The sequence below is a fragment of the Argopecten irradians genome, chromosome 3 (assembly GCF_041381155.1).
Source record: "Argopecten irradians isolate NY chromosome 3, Ai_NY, whole genome shotgun sequence".
NCBI lineage: Eukaryota > Metazoa > Mollusca > Bivalvia > Pectinida > Pectinidae > Argopecten > Argopecten irradians.
The window spans coordinates 29,778,243-29,803,169 of record NC_091136.1 but is presented as its reverse complement, the minus strand read 5'-3'; the positions used below and the strand labels follow the sequence as shown (position 1 = coordinate 29,803,169).

Here is a 24,927-nt window from a genome sequence, read left to right as displayed (position 1 = left end):
GCCACGATCATCATTGGGAACCAAGGAAATTGATACCTGCAAAAATGTCAAAACTACTAAAAATCCAAGCAATGGCATTGCAATACTATTCTTTCTACATAAGAGACTGTTTTTTTTTAAAGTATTCAGTTATGTTGTATGTACGGTTGTCAGTACAAGCAAAACTAATCAAATTCTACTTGAATTTCAAATCATGGGAACACAAAGGACATCAGTGTTACTATTTTGTCGTTTCAACCAAGGGGAGATAACCTAGTACAAAATTTTCAGGTCCGAGCCCAGTTGTCCACAAAAGGTGATTAGGCTAATCATAGGGTAAAAATAATTTTGGAATCAAGTTAACAATCATTTCTGATAATACTAACTTAGCAATTTTTTAAAGATTCATTAGAACTTGATTCTTCACTTACGTTCTTATTTCAGTGAACATATAATTAATGCTTTTGCATCAAATGAGAAATGAAAATTTCAATAATAAAGAGATTAAGCTGATCAGCTTCTGAATAACTGGGCCTATTTGGAATCAAGTTAACAATCATTTCTGATAATACTAACTTAACAATTTTTTAAAGATTCATTAGAACTTGATTCTTCATTCACTTTCTTATTTCAGTGAACATATAATTAATGCTTTTGCAGCAAATGAGAAATGAAAATTTCAATAATAAAGAGATTAAGCTGATCAGCTTCTGAATAACTGGGCCTAGGTAGACAGCCTATGTCTATTGTATGATAATCTAAATAAAATTATCTGTCCATAGCTTGTTTGTTACCTGTTACATACCATAGTACTTAGTAAATGAAGTCATGAACCGTGGATTTCATTCACGTAGATAGCAGCTACATTATTATTGCGCTTTAAAAAGATCTATTGTGTAATCTGGAGTCATTTCATTTAACATTATAATGACAAACAAATCCTGGTCGTTTTTATGTTTATTTTAGTAATTGTAACATGGACATGTTTGATTTACATAATCATAATCAGGCAACATCTACACCAATGAAGAATGACTTCTCTTCCATATGTACACCAGCATCTTAGAAACTTTTTATTTCAAATTATTGTGTTGTTGAAACAATTATGAAAAATAATTTTTCACAATGGAATACCAATCGCCAACTGCAGAATCACATTCAAATTATATCGAAAGATTTCTTTACTAGAAAACCTAACAATTCCAGTTAATATTGCACTTCCTAACACCTAAAACAAACAAGTGCCATTGAAGGCTACATCCAATTTAAGAAGTTTTCTAACATCAGATTTCTAACTCTGACATTATAGTCAATCCTGTGTTTAGATGAAAACTAAGAATGTCTTTACATTAACTAGGCAAATTTCAAAATCATCTTTAAACTTCCATTATCTGAGTTTATTTTAATTCCATAATGTTCAAATATTAACATTATACATACAAGACATTTGGTTGAACAGTATAGTGATGAATTGATTTCCACAAAACACAGTTCTACCCCTGGTGATAATAGAAATCATTTGTACTACCTGGTATGTCTTTGTACAAGACAAATATGTGGTTATACACTATCATATTATCTCTTTTCATATTCTCCACATTGAAAGTCCATAGGTGATACATAGAAGAAACAAACAAGTGCAAAAGACCTTTGTACAAAATAGAAATCTTTCACTTCATTTCAACCTTTCGTACTACAGAACTGATACACATACACACAGGTTACTAAGAATTTCTGGAACTGTAAATCAACTTTATTTCGCATGCGATTTACTTTCATGAGTTAATTCTCGCAAATTTGTTATGAAATGGAAATCGCAAAATTTAATAACTGCGAAAGAAGTTGCTCTACAATAGTATGGGGCTTATAATTCAAACATTTGTTTAGAATCAACACAAATTACTTGTATTTTGGTGATAGTCCAAATTCTGAAATTCACCACCACAGAGTACACACTGGTTACCATATTTGTTGTATGATAAGCCCAGGGATGGACAGAATAATCTGATTAATTCATACCTTGATATGCACTCTTGTTCTGTAGAGAAACCGAGTGAAATAACAAATCTGGTTTAAATATAAGCTTTCAAAAACAGTGGGGCTGTATGGTGGTCAATAGATTATGTCTATTTAGGATGATCTACAATACAGGGGTTTCAAGATACCAAAACGACCTGAGAAAAGTAAATTTATTGACATCTTTTTGGTATCTTGAAACCATTGTATTGTTGCATGTCTATTTGTTACCAGATAAATATGGAATGTCTATTCTACCATCTCAATTGTTTCAAATTTCCGCACATCATATAACTTGTATCAGGACTGTAGTTTCATAATACAAACATTTTTCTTTCATAAAAAATCAGTACTCTACTGAGCATGCACAAGAAAAAAAGAGAAGAAATCATGATCTACAAAAACGACGTTCTACCATTCAAACCTATACCCTGTATCTACCCATCAAGCTTAAAGGCAAATCAAGAAAGAAAAATGCACTTCAAGCATTATCTACCAACTACAGATTTAATATTTTCAAACAGCTATATTTGTAATTATATTTACGTTGAGAGAAAAAAAAAGAGTGACAAGAGTGGAGAGAACATTCATGTAAATGTTTTTCTCTAAAATGTACACATACTGAGAAATATTATAGGTAAAACACAAATTTCATTTACAGGATATAGCCAAAAAAACTCCCAAGAAATAAATAATCTTAATGTCTTAATTTAAAATGTTGGTACAAAAACATTATAGTTTGTATTATATAGATATATATAAAGACTTCTCAGTTAAATCTTGTGTCCAGACTTTTTCCCCAATAGAAATGAGTTACATTTATACACGATCAATGTACCGGGTAGGTACTACACTCATTCTCAATCACTTAAATAGCCATACAGACACATACAGCTGTAGTCAGTTACATTCAAAGCCATATTTCTTATGATACATCCTTAACTTCAACAACTTGGAACATGTGCAAGACTACAAAAATCATATTTTGCATTTGCAATAACACTAAATCATATATTCAAATCATGACTAATTAATGAATGTTTAATTACAATAACTTGTAATTAACTCTTCATACATGAATGTGTGATTGGGAAAGAAAGAGGGCTTTTTAAATTACAATCTCAGATGTTGTTTTCACCTAATCAAGTTCTTGAAACCTATATTACAAATCTTGTAAACATCATGCTAGAAAATAGAACAAAATCAAGTAACTCTTTAGTAACAATTATTTAAAAACACCAACTTAAGGTTTCATAAGTACAGTAAATGAATCTGTTGTGACAAATGTTCCCTTACAATTTTAACTCTAATAATACTTAATACTTCACTATTGGGAACGGGTATGCTAAGGTACCGGTAATTCCGAGTACCCTGTAAATTGCATCATACTGTATATCATATATTATATTTTTCACTGTGTAAATGGTTCTGTTTAAGATTATATCAATAATATGTATATATTTTACGTGCTATTTCATGACATATTGTACAATAGTTTAAAATCTAAAAAAAGATTCTTCATGGACATTTTCTTCAATCAAATGAGGCTATATTGGATTTCCTACAAAACATTTACATTGTATACCCGTGAAAGTTAGCAAAATTCCTTGATAGCAATTTTTTTTTCAAATAAATTCAATGTCTGATTGGTCTATAGATATACTGATAAACTCACTTTGTCAATTCCAAATATTTGTTGCTATATAATAGACTTGAAAGGACTTTTGGCTGTTGCAATCAAGCTGTACTAGTTTTAAAGGGAGATTTGAAAAGGCTTAATGATATGTTAATAATCTAGTACACAATTTAGCACTATAATCACATCCCTGATAATCCAGGGGTTACTATCACTATCATTACATCCACTCTTGAACTATTCACAGCAAAATGGAAGGTTCTGTGTGAGACAACAGATGAAACAGGTAATTTGGTTCTGTGATGTACTTAAAAAAAATCAAATAATGGTATACTGTACTGTATGACTTTGAAACTGGGTGATCATTCACAGTACTCTTCAAAGTAAGCCTTTGTAGGCCTGTAATTGGTCAGTTTTTATCTCCTGAAATGCCTTTAATTTCACTATGACATAAGACAAGGGTGGATAAGGACAGTGATAGTAACCCCTTGGATATCAAGGATGTATAATCAACAATTAAACAACAATAAATTGACCTTCTGTAATAGTGGACATACACACATGTACTGGGTATTAGAGTGGGAGAAAAAACTGACATTTTTTTGTATCTCACTATTTGACACATAGAGAATAGCTTTGCTTTTCAGTTCTATGATCACATAAAAATAATTAGCACTTGGTTGATTAAATAATGACAACTACTTTTAAGTATGACAGATTGTAGAGAAAATTTTGGTAATTGCTAGTACAAGTGTATAATATGCACTTCGATGATAATTGCATATACAAATAATTGTGACTATTGTTATACCAGATACAAAAAAAAATCTAGTTAAAATATTTCGTGTCTTAGTTCAAAAAAGACAATGTTAATACAATTACAAAAACATAAAAAAGATGTTTTTGAAATGTTTATCCATAACAAAATGGAGGTGGAGGGATAGGAGTGCTGGTGGTAGAGTGGGGGGGACAAAACATATTACGCTTGGTCCTTCTAAATCACTTTGACACACACATCTTATCCATAGTGACATATGATGAATATTTCCATTTAGTGGAGCACTTACATTGCTATACCATAGCACAAATAAATTACAAGTGCACATACAGCCCCATGTTGCTACAAGACTGGGCGTGTATAAAAAGTTGAAAATTCTGTATGTTTCAATAATTCATATCTGTACTTGAGATCATTGATGATGTTACTAGGATAGCTATATTTATTTATATGACATAAATAACTCCATATCGGGCAAGGTATGCATCACCGTCATTTTTTTTTTTTTTGACAAAAAATACCTTTCAATTATTCCCTTCATGAGTATTAATTTACATAAATCTTCAGCTTATTACTTTTATCTGAAGTATTGAAGTAAAAGATACAACATTAAAGGAAAATTATTGCCCTAACTAACATTTAACACAAATCCTAAAGGAGGTATTCATTAGACAGTTAAACAGTGCAGAGTGACAATTTTTAAATCTGCACACACATTTTTAAAGGTTTTAGATACCAAAAGGCATTTTCAGATGTAAACTGAAAATTTGAAATTTAACTTAAACTTGAAATAATTACATCATTAGCCCAAAAAAGCCTTGAATATCCTTACACAATCACCAATATTGAGTTAAGCACTTTTATCTTGAACGACCACAACAAAGATTAAAAAAACATTCACGTACCGTAGTATATCATAGTGTTCTGTTACAATCTTTACAGTACCATTGAAAAGCACTTAAATAAATCTCTTCAAGTACAGAAGACAGTGGTTTTAGTACATCTACTTGATTTGTACGTCTTTATTGCATGTTGAAGATCGTATTCCTTGGATTCTACAAATACTGAATATTGGTATTGTTATTTTGTAATAATCGACATAAGTTTTCAATATTTTAAACAGATAGTTAAATGTATGAAAAATTACTTTGTATAATTTTTTCTTTTGGTGCTTCATATTTAACATATACAACGATTCAGAATTTGATTGTTTTAACATAACAGACAGATGAGAAATATGAGAGATTATATAACGTATTATAAATCAGTGGAATGAGTTATCACACAATCAGCTGAAGAGATAAGCCTCGAGACTACTTCTGTGTACAAAAATAGGTCTAGCCACACCCGACAATTAACTCAGCTGGATAGTAAAATCCTCAGCTATATTGATTGCTGGTTTTCTCACTGTCACCGTCTTTGTTTTGGAATCATAAACTGTATCCAAAGACATGATAGTATTTTTTCCTGTAAAAAGAAACGAATTCAAAAGCATTATTTACCAATGAAAACCATTATTACAAACTCATTCATCATTGTAAATTTTATGTATAACATTTTGACTTCAGTAAACTAACTTTCTTTCGCCGCTACGAAAACAAGTTCGCAGAGAATTACATTCGCAGATTGTAAAAGAAACTGATTGGAAATTCCTACCAATGTAATTCATAAATGATGTAGATATTATATGTAATTTGCAGTTAAACTTTCTTGTAGAGTTAATCCATATCCAATTTTAGAACCTCCTATGTATTACCCGGTATCTTCTGTTCACATTTTAACTAAACACATGAATTTTGAAGACTCATACCTGATTTTAAAGTGGCAGCCTTTGGTTTTTGTGAGTATCCAACAATAACTATTCTTTCTATCCATTCTTTTGTTTCTAATGTACCATTGGGATCAGCAGTGCTGAAAATTAAATGGATATTCAGGTCATGTAAGGTTTCAGTTAAGTTCCTTTATTACTAGTTGGCCTTTAGCTGTTGGTTCATGCTGTACTTTAATGAACTGCAGCTAACATAACTTGGTTGCATATTGTATGACCACAAAAACTATTCATCTTCAACAAAATTTTATGTTGTTCAATGTCACCAAAGGAAACTTGGAAGATTTAATTTAAAAGACTCACCTGCTTTCAAAAACATTATTCTTAAATGTGAGTTTCTTGAGGATAAATTTGCCACTCTGATATCTGAATGAGTCGTATTCATCAACGTATATATCACCAGCAGCTTGACCCTGTAAAACACATTACACAACATAAATATCACCAGCAGTTTGATAATATCACCAGCAGTTTGACCCTGTAAAGCACATTACACAACATAAATATCACCAGCAGCTTGACCCTGTAAAACACATTACACAACATAAATATCACCAGCAGCTTGACCCTGTAAAGCACATTACACAACATAAATATCACCAGCAGCTTGACCCTGTAAAGCACATTACACAACATAAATATCACCAGCAGCTTGACCCTGTAAAGCACATTACACAACATAAATATCACCAGCAGTTTGACCCTGTAAAACACATTACACAACATAAATATCACCAGCAGCTTGACCCTGTAAAACACATTACACAACATAAATATCACCAGCAGTTTGATAATATCACCAGCAGCTTGACCCTGTAAAACACATTACACAACATAAATATCACCAGCAGTTTGATAATATCACCAGCAGCTTGACCCTGTAAAGCACATTACACAACATAAATATCACCAGCAGCTTGACCCTGTAAAGCACATTACACAACATAAATATCACCAGCAGCTTGACCCTGTAAAGCACATTACACAACATAAATATCACCAGCAGTTGGACTACAATATTTCGATTACAATATTACAATTGTTATTGTAAAAATATTTGTGAATACATAAACTTGGCCATCCAGTGCTCTCACAAACAATCATATATAGACATGTTTTATTATTTGTGAAGCATTTGAATTTGCATTCGAGCTGTCTTACTTAAGAAAAATTACAAGATGTACTCCAAAATTTGTATCTCATGAAAATAAAGTGGTCTATTGCATTCATACCCTATTCAGAATGAACATCCAATAACATGATTGTCTATTGCATTCATACCCTATTCAGAATGAACATCCAATAACATGATTGTCTATTGCATTCATACCCTATTCAGAATGAACATCCAATAACATGATTGTCTATTGCATTCATACCCTATTCAGAATGAACATCCAATAACATGATTATTCATTACAAGTAAATTACCATTACTGAAATATTCCTCTTAAAACATTCCATTATATGAAACTTGTATCTTTTTATTTGAATGAAACTGTACCTTTTGGTCAAGACAGACAATGAATGTGAATGGATCATTGTGCATGAGTCCAGAGGATCTCCTGCTCCTCATTTTCCGTGGAATGATAGAACCTCCTCTCTGGAATACAGGTATCTTTTCCAGTGCAGCATTGACATATGTAGACGCTCCGCCATTGAACTTCTCTAAGGTAAGGATATCATACCATACCTAAAATAAAATAGGGAAGAAAAATGTCACTCTGCAAATGACGCTTATGACGACTAAAAAGTGTCCACATGTTTTTGTAAATTATTTCTAAGACATATTGTGTTTGGAATTACCAGGTATCTATACTTTTTCTCTTTGGTTTCTCCTTTTACCATTTGAATCTTTGTAATAAAGTGTCCATATGTTTTTGTAAATTATATAGTGTTGGGAATTATTTATACTTTTTCCTTTTTGGTCGTCTTTCTTTTACCATTTGAATCTTTGTAATATAATTTGTTTCCATTTAAATGATACAAAATTCGCAAGTGTTTCAAATAGACCAAATTAAACTTTGAAATTTTAATTTACTAATTTCAAAACTGCTTGGTTTTTTTTTTTATTTCAAATGATTCTGCATGGTTTCCTTTGAAAGGTGTTGATATTTTTTCACTTTTCTCCTGAAAGTCTTAAAATGTCTCAAAAACCCATAGTTATTATCAGTTCCATTGGTGTATACCTCATTTTGTCCAGGGAAGTAAACAGTGGTACCAGTTCCTCCGGCCTCGGTTATAGGTTTCACCAAAAGATAAGATCCTGTGAAAACAATCAGCATCAGTAATAACAGTGAACAAAGCACTCCATGTACATAAGCGTTAAGTTTTTTATTTAAGAAAACTTGTTTCAAAGCATTTTCACTTTCATTTGAAAATGGTGTGTATTTGAAGATTGAAGATGTTTGTGCTACACTCAAACCTGTCTATGAAAGGACAGAAGGTCAATTATATAGAAAATTGTACCAAATATGGTTGATGTTTCTGTCTTTTTTTATAGAGGTGACCTTCATAGCAAGTTTGACTATATTTTAAAGGCAACGTGACAGATTAAAAAAACCTTATCTCTACAAAGTTGAACAGAATACCTGAATCTACTTTGTGATATCTGGTCTCAAAGTGATACTAGATCACACTAAGTATCATTTAATATTGTCTGTACCTACCCAATAAATACTGATCATCCATTTGGAATGTAGATTTATCTTCTGGATATTCGACCCACAAAGGCATCATCAATGGACCTCCATCACGTTCACCGAAGTAATACAGAGTGTACCAGTAAGGCAGAAAGGTGTAGCGGGTACGGATAGCGTCACGGGATACCTTCATTAGTCTCTCGTCCAACAGGTATGGTTCTCGTCTCTTGGTGTCCAAGTGAGCGTGGGCTCTGAAGAATGGCTGGAAGGCTGCAGCCTGGATATCAAGAGCAAGACACAGAATGCAAAACAATGTTATTTTTCATAAATCATAATGTCATTTCAATATAGCTTTAACAAAAATGGAGTATTTATTGTGGTTTTTTTTGTAAAAATTTCACCTTTAATGTATTGTTCAAATCAATGCTAAGGTAATAAAAGATATACCATATTATTATATGGCTGTGTGTTTTGCTCGCTCCTGATTGGCTGAAACTACACTTTCCTGCCACGATACAACACAATATCCACCAGATAAATTCTGAACTATGCATTGTGACGTCATCCCAGGTTGATATAAGATTCCAGAACCCCCAGGTCGTACACAAATATAGAAATCTTGTATTGTGACATTATGTAAAATGACGTCACAATCACTTCACAGGTTGATATCAGATTCCAATTGATCCAGGTCATTCCCATATATAACGTAAAGGGAACTTCCATGACGTCAAATATCTATTGTGATGTCATCATTCAGCGAGATGTGTCGAGGAGTCGCAGGTTTACTGGAATCATTGTGACCCTGGCAATATTGACCAAACAGAAAGTTTATATATTCAACATGACATATACCTGGTACCATCTTGCAATGAGTTCTGGTTCTGGATTCCTGAAGAAGCCACCAACATCAGCTCCTGAGAATGTGATGCCCACCAAGTTGAGTGATAGAATCATAGGGTTAGATATCTTAAGGTGAGACCATTCACCCATGTTGTCTCCTGTCCATACAGCCCCTGTAACATAACATTACACATTATATTTGTACTCAGTTAGCAGAATGTTTTATCTGGTTCAAGAATAAAATTCAAAGTTATTCACACTTTCATATTCACATACTTATTTTTATCCAAAATTACATATATTGGTGAATAGTATTTTTCATGCTTTTGACTGAATTTAGAGTGGTCTTATTTATGATACTGAAATTTAAGTCACCATCCTTCTTCCAAAACATCATAAATGTAAGTAAGACAATATACCACAACCTGAATGAACCAAAATGAGTAACTGGTTTCAAGTACAATGTAATTATTTCATACAGATTGAATACATACAACAGCAAAATGTTTCTGTCCTAGTGTGAACACTTTGTATGATTCATATGAAATAACCAAGTGGACTTCAAAATTATGTGTTTCTTTGTTCAGAAATGATAATTCTATTAATCAAAGATCATTAACTATAGCATGTATATCTTGTGTTTACTTATCCACACATCACCACATACCCGATCTCTGTGATCCAGCAAAGAAAGCCCTGGACAGTACAAATGGTCGCTGTTCATTATTTGATCTAAACTTGATTCCTTCTCCTGTAGCATGGTGCTAATGTAGAAAATAAATAAAATTTGTGAATATATAAACAACATCATTTTTGCCATGTTACAAACATCTTGGTTTTTATAAACATATTAAAATACAGTTATGGAATTTCTATAACAGTGAACACAGCTTTCCTGTCTTGTTCAATCTTTGTCAAACTACAGTTTATTTTCAAATTATCATATGCTAATGTGTAGATATTCTTTCGTGTTTACATTAAACAAATCTTGGATTGTTATAATAATTTGCTCTATCTGTATAATCAGTGCATTTTCACAATGGATTATACTTCCAGGAATGTTAAGACAACGGAAGACCGAGGGAATACTTACCACATACATCCCATAAAGGTTATGGATATCTCTGTTCTCCCAGCCTCCAAAATGTTTTACATCTTTGTGGAAGGTGATTTCTGGTCCATTGAATACCGAGGGTTCATTCATGTCGTTCCAGATGTACAGATCGGGGGTACTTCCCTTGTACTGATCATATGCAAACTTACTTGCCCACCATTTCCTGATGGCAGGGTTCAGGAAATCTGGCCAGATTGATGAACCTTCAACATAACATCATTAAATTTAAAAACAGGAACATAAATTAAGTTTTAATTTATTTTACATTTTTAAATTGCACTTATCAAGTAGGTAAAATGAGTTTTCAATATAATGCATTCAACTTCTAAATTCTTGCTCACTTTAAACTAAAGATATTGCATATTACAGAGTTATCTGCCCTTGGTGGTAGGTACTGATTATTTTTTAACATCATATTTTTCAAAGAAAGTGGCAAAAACAATTTTTTACCTACAAAGTAATGACATCGCAATTAATGCTTACCGCATGGGAGACAACTCTGTACATACAAAGACAGACTAAATGTTTAAACTGTCCTCTCTGAATTAATCAATGGATGCCTCAATAAATACTCCAAACAGTGTAAAATAATATTCATGAATGATATTTGAAATTCATTTTCTCAGGTTAACAGAATTCTTGGATGTTTCCGTTCATGTGTTCTTTTTAAATTAGAAGCAAGTGCACTTTGAATTTTAGAACATGACTATCACTCAGATAGATACTTGAACCAATACCATACCTGGCCAGCACAAGCCCATGACTATCACTCAGATAGATATTAGAGGCAATACCATACCTGGCCAGCACCAGCCCATGACTATCACTCAGATAGATACTAGAACCAATACCATACCTGGCCAGCACCAGCCCATGTCTATCACTCAGATAGATACTAGAACCAATACCATACCTGGCCAGCACAAGCCCATGACTATCACTCAGATAGATACTTGAGCCAATACCATACCTGGCCAGCACAAGCCCATGACTATCACTCAGATAGATACATAGAAGGCAATACCATACCTGGCCAGCACAAGCCCATGACTATCACTCAGATAGATACTAGAGCCAATACCATACCTGGCCAGCACAAGCCCATGACTATCACTCAGATAGATACTAGACCAATACCATACCTGGCCAGCACCAGCCCATGACTATCACTCAGATAGATACTAGAACCAATACCATACCTGGCCAGCACCAGCCCATGACTATCACTCAGATAGATACTAGAACCAATACCATACCTGGCCAGCACAAGCCCATGTCTATCACTCAGATAGATACTAGAACCAATACCATACCTGGCCAGCACCAGCCCATGACTATCACTCAGATAGATACTAGAACCAATACCATACCTGGCCAGCACCAGCCCATGACTATCACTCAGATAGATACTAGAGCCAATACCATACCTGGCCAGCACCAGCCCATGTCTATCACTCAGATAGATACTAGAACCAATACCATACCTGGCCAGCACCAGCCCATGACTATCACTCAGATAGATACTAGAACCAATACCATACCTGGCCAGCACAAGCCCATGTCTATCACTCAGATAGATATTAGAGCCAATACCATACCTGGCCAGCACCAGCCCTCGTATTCTCCTCCATCTTTGTTCTTTACTGTCAAATCATGGTTTTTACAATCTGCGTATACACCAAAGTTATCATCCTTCTTGAGATGAGGATCTACGATGGTGACCATTTTCCTGCCGCGGGAGGCTACATTATTGATCATGTCCTCAGGGTGAGAAAACTTATCCTTATCCCATGTAAAATATCTGGAAAGTTAAAATTTTGTGTCTTTATCATTTCAGTTATGTTAAATTCTTATGCTTGTTCTAAATAATATGAATATGATTATAAATACTAATAACTAAAAAGCTGGTTTTTCCTTCAAAACAAATTTAAGATTGTCTTTTGTCAACTTCATAGTGAATTATGGTATGGCTTTACACAAACTACATGAAACAGTACATTTATCAAACTAATACAAATGAAACCAAGACATCTTAAAAAATCCTTAGCTGGGAAACTTTCACAAATTATTTGAAATATCTCAGAAATTTTTGTACCCTTACCTTTTACCATCTGTATGTTCAATATCCAACCAAATGACATCATATGGAATCTGAAACTTGTCCATATTAGCATCAACACTGCAAAAAATAAGGTATAAATTCATATATATTTTGTGCAATATGCATTAATATGGGAATTCTACATTTGAAAAAAAAAATAAAAAATATTAAAACAAATTCGAATTATTATAAACTACATTCCGTTTACATAAAAACATTAGTTGGGTTTCTCTAACATAAAGTATGAATTTATGGTCTTGACAGTGTTATTTTAAATGCTGTAATATGATTCTGGTAATGAATATTAATGAACTCGTTCTTACTTTTTTACGTCATCCTGATCATTGTAGTTCCATCTGCACTGCTGGTAGGAAATGGCAAACAACTGTAAAGCAAAGCAAATAGGATAAGACAAGAGTGTGCCTACATATCAGAAACAAATAACAAAATTTGAAAGAGAAATGATTTATTGACTTTGATAGTAATGGATCACGTTGGGTTGTCAGAAATTCAGTTTATTTTGTTTTTAAGATTGTGAACATACCGGTGGTAGGGGTGTAGTTCCTGTGAGGATAGCATATTGTCTGAAGACTTGTTTTGGTGAGGGTCCCATCATTATAAACAGGTCAATGATACCACTCTCTGAGAACCAGTGGGTATCCGTCTGAGGAATATCAGAACTTCCCTTCACAAGGTCAGCCACCTTGGACAAAAAGGTCTGAAATAGAGAGCAGCATTTAGAACAATTTATACAAAAGATATTCCAAGATAACAAACTCATTTAATAAACAGCCATAAGGAATCTAATATTAAAGCATATTAACATTGAATAGAAAAAGAGGGAGGGCTTCCTGAGGACCAAAACAAAACCGCTTTGAATAGGTATTACCATTTGAATTATTACCATTAAACCTCATTAACTCAAACTTGTATAATTGGAAGACATTGTTTACTTTGATTTAATTTTGTTTGGCTTCACTCAATTTTACACTTAGATATTTGATTGTTATTGGAACAAATGGAATAATAGATTATTAGTTTTCTCAACGACTTCTGATACACGATAACCAGAAGTAAAGTCCACCATTAGAGAGTTACCTTGTCAGCTACATTGGAGCGGATATCGATCCAGGTCTCTGCTGCATTGTTCCAGTATATTCCTACTGTTCTTTTTTCACTAGAAAAAACAATAGCAACTTCAATGTTATGAATCTACAAGTTTAAAACATTTACAGCAAATTTAAATCAACATTAACAAGTCCACTTATTTAAAATTTTGTAAAAAGAGAAATTTACATAATTATTAATGTCCCTGCCTCTACATATCAAAGCAAAACACAAGAAGCCCAAGAGCCTTAATGGTCATCCAACTACCTTGGCAATAATCATATATGAAATAAATTAAGATATAGTGTAATGGTAGCGATCCTTGATTTGGGATCAACCAGAGATGTAACAACACTTTGTTGGGACCATGTCAGGTTCATTTCTTGCAAGTTTCAGCCAAATTGCATCGGTAGAACTTGAGAAGAAGTTCAAAATATGTTTTTAAGATGGAGGCTGTGGCGGCCATCTTGGCTTTTGGATCGACCCATAAAAATAACAACAATTTGTCGGGACCATGTAAGGATCATTTCATGCAAGTTTCAGCCAAATCGCACTTGTAGAATTAGAGGAGAAGTTCAAAACGTGAAAAGTTAAAGCACAGCAGATGTCAAACCGCGCATGGCGGACATCAGATGACCTAATAATGAGACTAGACAGGACAGATGATGTAACATTATATGTCATCCTACTACATGGCAAGGGCATGAAAGAACAAAGAATGGAATATCAAGCATTTTGACACAACTACTTCTTCATAAATCAACTCAAGTTTTGGCATGAAAGTATCCTTAGAGACCAGAATAAAAGATATGAAATGTGATAAATAATGGATCTTTTCAACTGGTGCTGTGTGTACTTACTTGTGAGCAATCATCATGGGGACAGATCCATAAAGGGCCATAGGGTTGTATAATTCATACTCAAACACATCCAAGTTAAACAGACGGTAGGGGTCTGTGTCTCTGTAAAAGGAAAGAAATCACATTGGACAAAAAGATCTGCTACAGTTGGAATGGAACTTCAATGTTTACATACATACTAGCAGTAAAGAGTTCTGTTTTTCTTTTACTATTCAAGTGCTATTCGCTGTAGAGATCTCTTTTTAGCTTTAGGTTTTGAGTCCGGTTTTGAGACTAGTAATCTAATAATGATTAAATTGCTTTTTGTTACAATTTACTACACCTGCTGAGCAAAATTTCACTTCCAGATGAACACTTACTTGGTTGATTTCAATGCGAGTGTTTCTGCATGTTCTGGTATACCATACACATGTTCAAAGCCTGGAAATCCGATGTCCATTCCAACTGATGCTGGACCTGTGAAACAACAAATATGTACAAAACATATCTCAGAATTGTTCAGTATTCAGACATAACAAATAGTTAAAATGCTGCACCATGCATCAAACATTTCCCCCCTAACTTCAGCTGGTATTCTGTGACTTTTCAAAATATTTTCTTCCTGTGATGTTTAAAAGATTTTTCTTCATTTGCTTTAAAATGCAATTACCATTTCCCAATCTGATAAGTCAAATAGCAATTAAAGTAATTACATGCAGAAACATGAACTAAATAACCCCAAACTTTCTCTGACAGTTTTAAATGATATTTTATACACTGTGTAGTACCATTAGGTTTGCTGTCAGCGAATCCTTTGAAGGACTCGCCCCTCTGACAGTTTTAAATGATATTATATACACCGTGTAGTACCATTAGGTTTGCTGTCAGCGAATCCTTTGAAGGACTCGCCCCTCTGATAGTTTTAAATGATATTATATACACTGTGTAGTACCATTAGGTTTGCTGTCAGCGAATCCTTTGAAGGACTCGCCCCTCTGACAGTTTTAAATGATATTATATACACTGTGTAGTACCATTAGGTTTGCTGTCAGCGAATCCTTTGAAGGACTCGCCCCTCTGATAGTTTTAAATGATATTATACACACTGTGTAATACCATTAGGTTTGCTGTCAGCAAATCCTTTGAAGGACTCGCCCCTCTGATAGTTTTAAATGATATTATATACACTGTGTAGTACCATTAGGTTTGCTGTCAACGAATCCTTTGAAGGACTCGCCCCTCTGATAGTTTTAAATGATATTATATACACTGTGTAATACCATTAGGTTTGCTGTCAGCAAATCCTTTGAAGGACTCGCCCCTCTGATAGTTTTAAATGATATTATATACACTGTGTAATACCATTAGGTTTGCTGTCAGCGAATCCTTTGAAGGACTCGCCCCTCTGATAGTTTTAAATGATATTATATACACTGTGTAGTACCATTAGGTTTGCTGTCAGCGAATCCTTTGAAGGACTCGCCCCTCTTGATAGTTTTAAATGATATTATATACACTGTGTAGTACCATTAGGTTTGCTGTCAGCGAATCCTTTGAAGGACTCGCCCCTCTGACAGTTTTAAATGATATTATATACACTGTGTAGTACCATTAGGTTTGCTGTCAGCGAATCCTTTGAAGGACTCGCCCCTCTGATAGTTTTAAATGATATTATATACACCGTGTAGTACCATTAGGTTTGCTGTCAGCGAATCCTTTGAAGGACTCGCCCCTCTGACAGTTTTAAATGATATTATATACACTGTGTAGTACCATTAGGTTTGCTGTCAGCGAATCCTTTGAAGGACTCGCCCCACATATCAGGTTCCTCATCTTGTCCATCCTGTGTCTCTGCGACTACTTTCTCTTCCTTCGCTTCCTCTTCATCTTCATCATCGTCATCCTGGATATCATAAACAACACCAGTTACCAGTATTAGACAATATACATATACACAATAAGTCTTTTATATTTGATGTGTCATAAACTTTTCACAATAAAATAGTAAAATATCTTTTTAGCTTAGCACTTCAGCAAACAGTTTTGTACATTGTGATCCACCAATTGCAACAGACTGATGTGTTGTTGTTATCTCCAGTAATTTACTATGTAAAACTCATTATCATCTTAATGTAACCAAGTGCAGGATTTTATAATAAACATAATAATTGCCTCCACCAGGGATCCAACTCTGGAGCTCTGACTTGCTAGTTTTGCGCTCAACCGATCAAGCCGAGAGGTATATTGTATTCACCAGGGTTACATTAATATGAAGTTTAGGAGATGAAGTTAACACATTTGATTGGGCTGATAATGAAGATATGAAGTTGTTGCTTGTCTAAAAATAGAATTTGATAGAATTACCTTGTTTTCTTCGTCCTCAGGTTTTTCGTCGTTGTTCGTCTCAGCGGGTTTTGGCTCTCTGAAACGTTCGGAAAACCATGAATATATCCCAGTACCAACTCTATGAAACCATCCCCTAAAATAGTAGAAAAGGCCTGGTTGCCCTTTGTAACGGTTAAGTATATTGGCGTGCAAAATCAGTGGTACCACAACACACAGGAAGCATATAGAAATAGGAGTGAGGTGAAGTCACAAAGGTTAAATCACTGCACACGATAAACAACTCCATCCAGGCATATAGATTATATATATATCATACAACGACACAACCACATGACAGAGTACAGAAGAAGCACTTTACTAGCATTATACCAATGTGACTTTATTCTATTGTTTGTGGTACAAACCCATACCACAGCCTCATGGACATCCGAAAATTCACCATTAAAGTCAATTCAATGTTTGATAGGGAGGGGAAAAGGACAGAAGTAAGAGGATATTAGAAGTAGCATGAATAAAGGGTAAAAAAAGCCACAACAAACAGTAAATGTCCAAAAAAATTCATTTTCCATCAATAAAGTATTTTTTGTAAAATCTTTGGTCCACAGCTATTTTGCAGTTTGTATTTTTTTCAGTTTGTAAAAGACCCCCAAAAACCTTTGTTAGAAAAAAATGATAAAAACAAAAAGGACATTTACTTAAAATCTAAAGCATAAATTTCAACTCAAGGTTAGAAAATGTCCTTACGGCTTTGTGCGAAGATGTTCAAATTTGAGCAGTCCTTGAGCGTTGACGCCTACGACATGGTCTCCCTCAGTGAAGAAGTCCACACGGAAAGGTGAGCTTGTCAGTACTATCTTGTTGTTTTCTAGTCCAAATGTCACACTCTGATCATTCTTGTCAATAAGTTTTACTCTGTTAACAAAGGAAACATTTATTACATGTAATCAAATATTTAGCTTAAGCTTTTTCTTATTTTCATTTAGTGATATTACCATATTCAACCTGCAATAAGCCTCCCCATACCTGACATTCATTGATATTTATCCAAAGTTTAAACAAATTAAAGTTACAAGTAAACAAAATCATAAATAAGGGAGTGGACTGATTAACGGACATGACTCTACTTTTTGATAAAATGGGGACTCTCAGTGGGGGCTTATTGTTGGTAGAATATGGTAAGCATAACACTTTTCATACCTAACATATCAGTCAGATACTACTTTTACAAAATTTCATGTGAGAGGTACATCATAATTCCACTTTGATATGAATAATACATCAACGTATACATGCATCTGGTTTTCTTCTAAAGAACTTGAATGGTTATATTCTTTAAGACATAATGCAAAAACTTCTGCAATATCATCAGAACGGCTAGTGTTATAAATATAATCATGATAAATGCCTCAATCCCCATTGGCAATAGAATAATACATGTACATATACAAAAATTGCTCCATATTCACTTACCCTTGTTGCTTGGGTTCGCCTACCAAAACATCACCAATTGGAATCTCAAACCGAGGCTTAATAGGATTCAGTTCGTTTATTTTCAGTCTTGCTGTGTTTTCTTGTAAGCCATATAGTTCTAGCAGCAGCCTTACATTATTTTTAGTATTCAATAATTGAACTTGTACATTAGTTGATTGTATTTTAAGCGAGTCCATTAATATTACATAAGGACTTTCTCCTGATGGTACAGCCCTATGGCGTCTGAAAACATACAGAAGACAAACACGTATTCGGTAAATACCTCATTATATTTTATTTTAATTCATGACCTGCACTTTAAACTAGTTACAAAGTCAAATATCATCATCCCAAATTATAATATTAATTCATAAATCCAACTGGAAATAATTATTTTGTTCTGTGAAATATACTTATTATAATTAAATAGACATAACATGATATTTATCTAGTATTATTTAACATGAAATATCTAATTAAGTTAAAATGATATAATGTACTGAAGTACAAGTAATAGGAAACTTTTAATAATAAACTTGTCTGCATCAGTAAAATCTAATCAAATTGTAAAAAGTTGAAACCTTTATCAACACCAAAGGTTTTGCAACTATCGTAGAGTCCTTCTAAGTTATATCTACCCTTGGGAACATAAATTGTTTGTAGCTAGATTAATTATTTTCTTTGAAAATTGCATATATACCCTCAAAAACTAACGATGAAAGATTTACTATAATCAATCACTAATACTTACTTGCAGAACCCGCTCTGATCACATGACTTAAAATTGTCTCGACTGACAGCAAATATATTGTTTATCAGCAAACAGCACAAAATGGAATACAATGTTGTGGCCATCCTAAAATATAATTATATTTAACCATTAATTATTCATAATTATTGCTTTTTATTGCAATGATCCCAATATAAATTCACAGAAGCACCTCATGAAATTTGTTACATACAGATCCCTTCATTGCTTTCTAATAAATAGCAGTAACAAACTTCAATTATCAAAATCCAAGATGGCGGCCTGTTGGCAATCTTGTTGACCGTTCGGTTATAAAAATGCAATATGCATTAATAGTTCCCAAGTGCTACTTCCTCCCTTGAACAGAGATCGTTTTTACACAGAAAAACTTATGTCGAAAAAAATAATGATAAGACAACTTATAATGTAAGTTAACTCTGATAATCATCGTTATATAACTAAAAAGCAGTTAACTATTGTTTTTATCTGCTTGAATGTCTGAAAAACGTCTCTGAACTAAAGGTGCACCTAGCGACCTAGTTATGCTCATTTCGATTTTTTGTGAAATAAAAATTGCTTCTAATCCCAAATTATTTATTTTTAGTAATGTATTATGTAGCCTATATTTACACATTTAGGAATGAAAATCTGGTACAAATTATCAACACAAATGTCATTGAATTTGATAAGCTTTCATTGGGAAATTTGACTTCAAAATTGGAAAAATTTTAGGCTAAGGGAAACTTACAGCCGAAGTTTGGCTGTAGATTCGACTATCAAAATCCAAGATGACAGTGACTGCCTAGCCGCCATCTTGTTGATGGATTGATCCCAAAAATGCAATATTCACAACTAGGGCCCTATAGCTAGGGGAACCTACACATTAAATTTGAGAATTATCCCTTTAGTACTTTCTGAGAAATAGCGATAACAAACTTTAATAACTATCAAAATCCAAGAAAGGTGGCCATCTTGTTGACCGATCAGTCTAAAAATGCAATATGCACAACTATGACCCTAGGGGAACCTACATAGGGAATTTGAGATGATCCCTTTAGTACTTTCTGAGAAATAGTGATATAAGAATTGTTAACGGACGGACGGACAAACGGAAGGATGGACCACGGTAAAAAAAACATTTTGAATAGCCCACCATCTGATGTTGGTGGGCTAAAAAGTGGTATTTTCTGTCCTTTTATCTGAAAATGAGGATGAAGGATGCTAGTACCAAAAATTGTGACAATAAAATTTTACAAAATCACTGGAAGTTGTCTTTGATGACAATAACCTTTTGTTATATAGATTCATTAGATCTGTCCTCTAAACTTTATGCTGTTTTTGTGAGCAAGTAATCGTATGTCACTTTTATTCACAATTGTCCTTTTTATATATATAAGCAATATGCCTGCATTGTTTGGACATACATGTATCTAGCTATAATTGTTAACTAGAATTTTTCTTCCTTCTTCCAATCAAAGGGTCAGACTTTAAAAAAAATGAGTGAACTTGATCCTGGGAACATTAAGCATACATGCAGATCTCGTTTAGATTTAGCAGTGCTATCAGACCCGTTAATGCACCCTGCTCCTTAATGCTGTTCTTACAATCCATCTGAATGTGGAGAGCAAACTGACTTACGTAGCAAGGCCGGCAAATATTTATTCAACTAGTCTATCCTGCAAAATTATATCCGGTCGCACGCACAGATGTAAGATAGAGAGAATTTCGTACATTTATTGGAATACTTTATGACTAATGTTACAATCAAATGATGAAATGGTCTTAAGAAATCGTATTAAAAATGTATCAGTTGTTCCCTCAGCCAACCAAATGCTACCACGACACAAAACACTGAAGAGTTCCGATTGATTTGTTTCGACAAAGCCGGTACAGTGCCACGTTATTTACCGACAAAATAGAGGAGAACTGCTGTTCCTTTGATATGCAATTGAAACACTAAATATAAACTAAACTCTAAAGTGACTGCATAAATTGTAATTATTGTATTTGTATCTTAAACTATATGCATTTAAGGAAACTTACCACGACGAAGTTTGCGTGGTCTTCGCCATCTTTGGTAAACCCTAACATTGGTTTCGTAGAAAAATAATTTTACAACCAAATATGGTTTTTAATCACTACAATATTACACATAAAGAAAAAAATCCATTTTCCTTATATTTGATACTACACAGCTATAATTTGGCAGAGATCTAAATTATATAGTAAAAATACGAAAATAAAACACATGGCTTCTTCCCTTAAGCATTGACTTTTAAAACATTGGGTTCGAGACTCACCATCAACAAAACATTTTTTTTTTTACATTTTTTTAAATATTTACTATCATAGATTATTGTTTAAAAGGTAAATTTAATTCACAATTGTTCTTTACCAATACAATGCTTGTAACTTGATGCCATGTTATAAATAGCAATATAACTACTGAAGAGAGAGAGAGAGAACTCCTATTTATCCTGAAACTGCCCCACATACTGACGGATTCATAACTATGGGGCGCCGTTGTACTATTTTCTCCACTTTTTGGATATCCAAAATTTGAATTCTTCATATTCAAAATTCGATTTATTGATATCCTAAAATACAATCATTTCTTGATATCAAGAAAATGCTTGATAATTCGAATCAAGAATTCAAATTGTTGATATCCAAAATGAATTCTGGATATTCAAAAATGAATTCTGATATCAAGAATTCGAACTATTTTTTTAACACAAAAACATCTGAAGGCTGCCAAGGTTGGGGCCTTGGGGTCAGCCTTCAAAAATATAAACAAATGTCCCCACACAGGAGGGCTCTCATTCACCACACCGCTTACATACATGTACTAGCTGACTCATCACATTTATACCATAAACATAGACATTATCACAAAAACATCACTTTCATTCAATCTTTCATAGTCTATTTATGATTAATGGATATATAAACAAATTGGAATTTAACAACTATAACAGAATAACTGATCAGCATATAAATGTAGTCTATATAAAAAATCATCTAATGTTTCTCATCTTATATACAGTATGTATATATTTGTAGAAAATAGATTTATTAATTTTGTTTTAAACATTAAATATTTGTTGGATGTCCTGCCACATTAAAGTAAATTCCTGTATGTTGTTTTGTTTTTGGGGCAATTGTTTTATGTATTTTGTGCATTTTCTAAAGGTATGTTTTCAATGCGGTTATGTTTAAGTTTGTCTTCTTTCTTGACATCAAGAATATATAGTATTTTGAATAAAGTATAATAAAGTTGATTGGAATTAAGTTTTCTTTTATTTCTACATCTGCAAAACCAAATAATACCCTCTTTACATCTAAATTCAAAGAATTCGAACTATTGATATAAATAAATCAGTTAGAATTTTGGATATCCAAAAATGGAATTTTCGATATCAATAAATCATATTCTGGATATCCAAAATTGTATTATTTTTTTTTTATATCAATAATTGATTTTTGGATATCAAGAATTCATTTTTGGATATCAAGAATTCATTTTTGGATATCAAGCAGAGAAAATAGTACAACGGCGCCCAATAGATAACTACTGCCGGATAAACCTGTGCTTTATCCGTCAATGCGATCATGTGAATTTGTTTCACAAATCACGGAACATTTTCTAACTTGACCCCGAACTTAAACCTTCCGGTGAATGAAACATCGTTCAATCACGTTAAAAAGTGATGTCACATTCACCGGAATGACGTCATTTTTGCGACAACGTAAATCTCGTATGGCGGTGTCATCTTTTTCTTGGCTCAAGGCAAAGGTATGTGTTGTAAAGTAATTCTTTGATGGGTAATTATTGGTGTTTTTTTTTTAAAGTATTTTCATTTTTTTTTTTTTATTTATTTATTTATTTTTTTTTTTTTTTGTAGTTTCAGTGATATTATACGCTGAATAGAATTACTGGTGCTGTTTGCGAATGCGCACATACATTTCCCACGGTAGTAAAAAGGAGTAAACTCTCATTCGGTTTAGTGAACGAATCTTTTCACGCATCAAAGAAGCGCCTCGACACGGAAAGCCGACATGACTCGGCAAATCCTCATTATTTCGGCTTTCCTAAGTATCGCACCAAAATAAACCTTGTATTTATCATCTGTGTATCACGAATCTGAAAATCTACATTGTTTATTTGATATCGATTGTTATCCTATAACAAGGCAACAATTTGAAGGAAGTAATATATTGAAGAAACATGTATACCAATAGTTCAACATAGAATATTATGCAATAATTGATTTCCGGTGGTTGATGGGTATAATCAGTACTATGTTGTATAGATAAAAACGTATGATGTCAAACATGCAAATGCATAAGTTTATTGATTATACCCATCAACCGCTGGAAATCAATTATTGCATAATCTTGTATGTTGTATGAACTGCAGTGGTAAGAATTTACTTTATCGTGTATTATTTTGTGGACGAATGGGAGTTGCATAGTTTTCCGTCTATCATCAAGTGACTTTCAGATTAAATTGGAGTTTGACTTCAAACGTATTTTATTGCATTTTAACCAGGATTGGGCATAAATTATCGCTACTTACAAAAGCCCTCTCCCAGCAACAGTGACACACAAATAATTATAAATTGCGATAGATATATAATGACGTTAAATAATGAATAAATATATAGATTATGTGTAAACCTGCCTATATTATAAGGCTCCTTTTGCCTATTTTACATTTGCATATTACAGAGTTATCTGTTCATGCGGGTAGGTATTGATTGTGAAGTCATGTATTTGCGAGCGTAACGTCATACTTTTCGGAGAAAACGACGTGAATTGCGCTCACAAAACAATGGCGTCACAATGGATCTCTACCCTCAAGGGAGCTAACTCTGTGTACGCAAAGACGGAATATATTTGGGAAAAAAACAAATAATGCAGGCAGGTTTAGCGGACTATATATTAGGTGTTGTCACCAACAACACTAGAGATGTTTCGAAATTTGTTGGTGACAAATCTGACTACTCTCCGCTATTCCATTATATCTGTTGTGATGTAATGGTCCCAGGCTGAGCGGGTATTCTTTAATGATGTAAATATATTAGAGCTGTAGTAAATTGAATAGTGGTGTATTCTGTTTAACTAACGTCTTATCAACAGCAGAGGTCGACACCTGTCGAACATCAGAGGTCAACACCTGTCGAACATCAGGTCAACACCTGTCGACTCGATTAATATTGATAGTTCCTCACAGTGATCACTGGTCTAAGCCTGGGTCAACGTTGCAATATTCGTTGATATGATATGATCTACTAATCTATTTATTTTACGTGAACTTGTTCAGGATGTTTAATTCACATCGAAATAAAAAAAAATGTCAAAGTCGACTCACTGTGTTCAATTCAAGGTTAATTAATACTTTAATCGCGTCACCAACGAACATTTTACTACAATGTGACATTATGAAGTAGAATTTATTATTAAGACCTTGTAATAAT

At 33.5% G+C, this 24,927-nt stretch overlaps 1 protein-coding gene across 2 annotated transcripts; it reads right to left on the bottom strand.

The window, feature by feature from the left end:
* Window positions 1–923: 923 nt before the first annotated feature.
* Window positions 924–21,526, bottom strand: LOC138318152 (neutral alpha-glucosidase AB-like). Of its 2 annotated transcripts, none has more exons than XM_069260287.1 (22): window positions 21,491–21,526; window positions 19,451–19,555; window positions 18,700–18,942; window positions 17,974–18,141; window positions 17,248–17,362; window positions 16,657–16,786; window positions 15,264–15,360; window positions 14,905–15,006; window positions 14,036–14,114; window positions 13,482–13,655; window positions 13,261–13,322; window positions 12,938–13,015; window positions 12,435–12,637; window positions 10,816–11,039; window positions 10,390–10,486; window positions 9,735–9,895; window positions 8,907–9,156; window positions 8,427–8,503; window positions 7,742–7,930; window positions 6,541–6,650; window positions 6,220–6,320; window positions 924–5,876 (listed from the first exon to the last, which is right to left on the bottom strand). In XM_069260287.1, the coding sequence occupies exons 1-22, from the start codon at window positions 21,517–21,519 to the stop codon at window positions 5,764–5,766; spliced, it is 2,907 nt and encodes a 968-aa protein (XP_069116388.1). In that variant the 5' UTR covers window positions 21,520–21,526; the 3' UTR covers window positions 924–5,763. The 2 variants fall into 2 exon arrangements, with proteins under 2 accessions (XP_069116388.1, XP_069116390.1); XM_069260289.1 differs by having other exon boundaries at window positions 17,248–17,305.
* Between the last annotated feature and the right edge of the window lie 3,401 nt (window positions 21,527–24,927).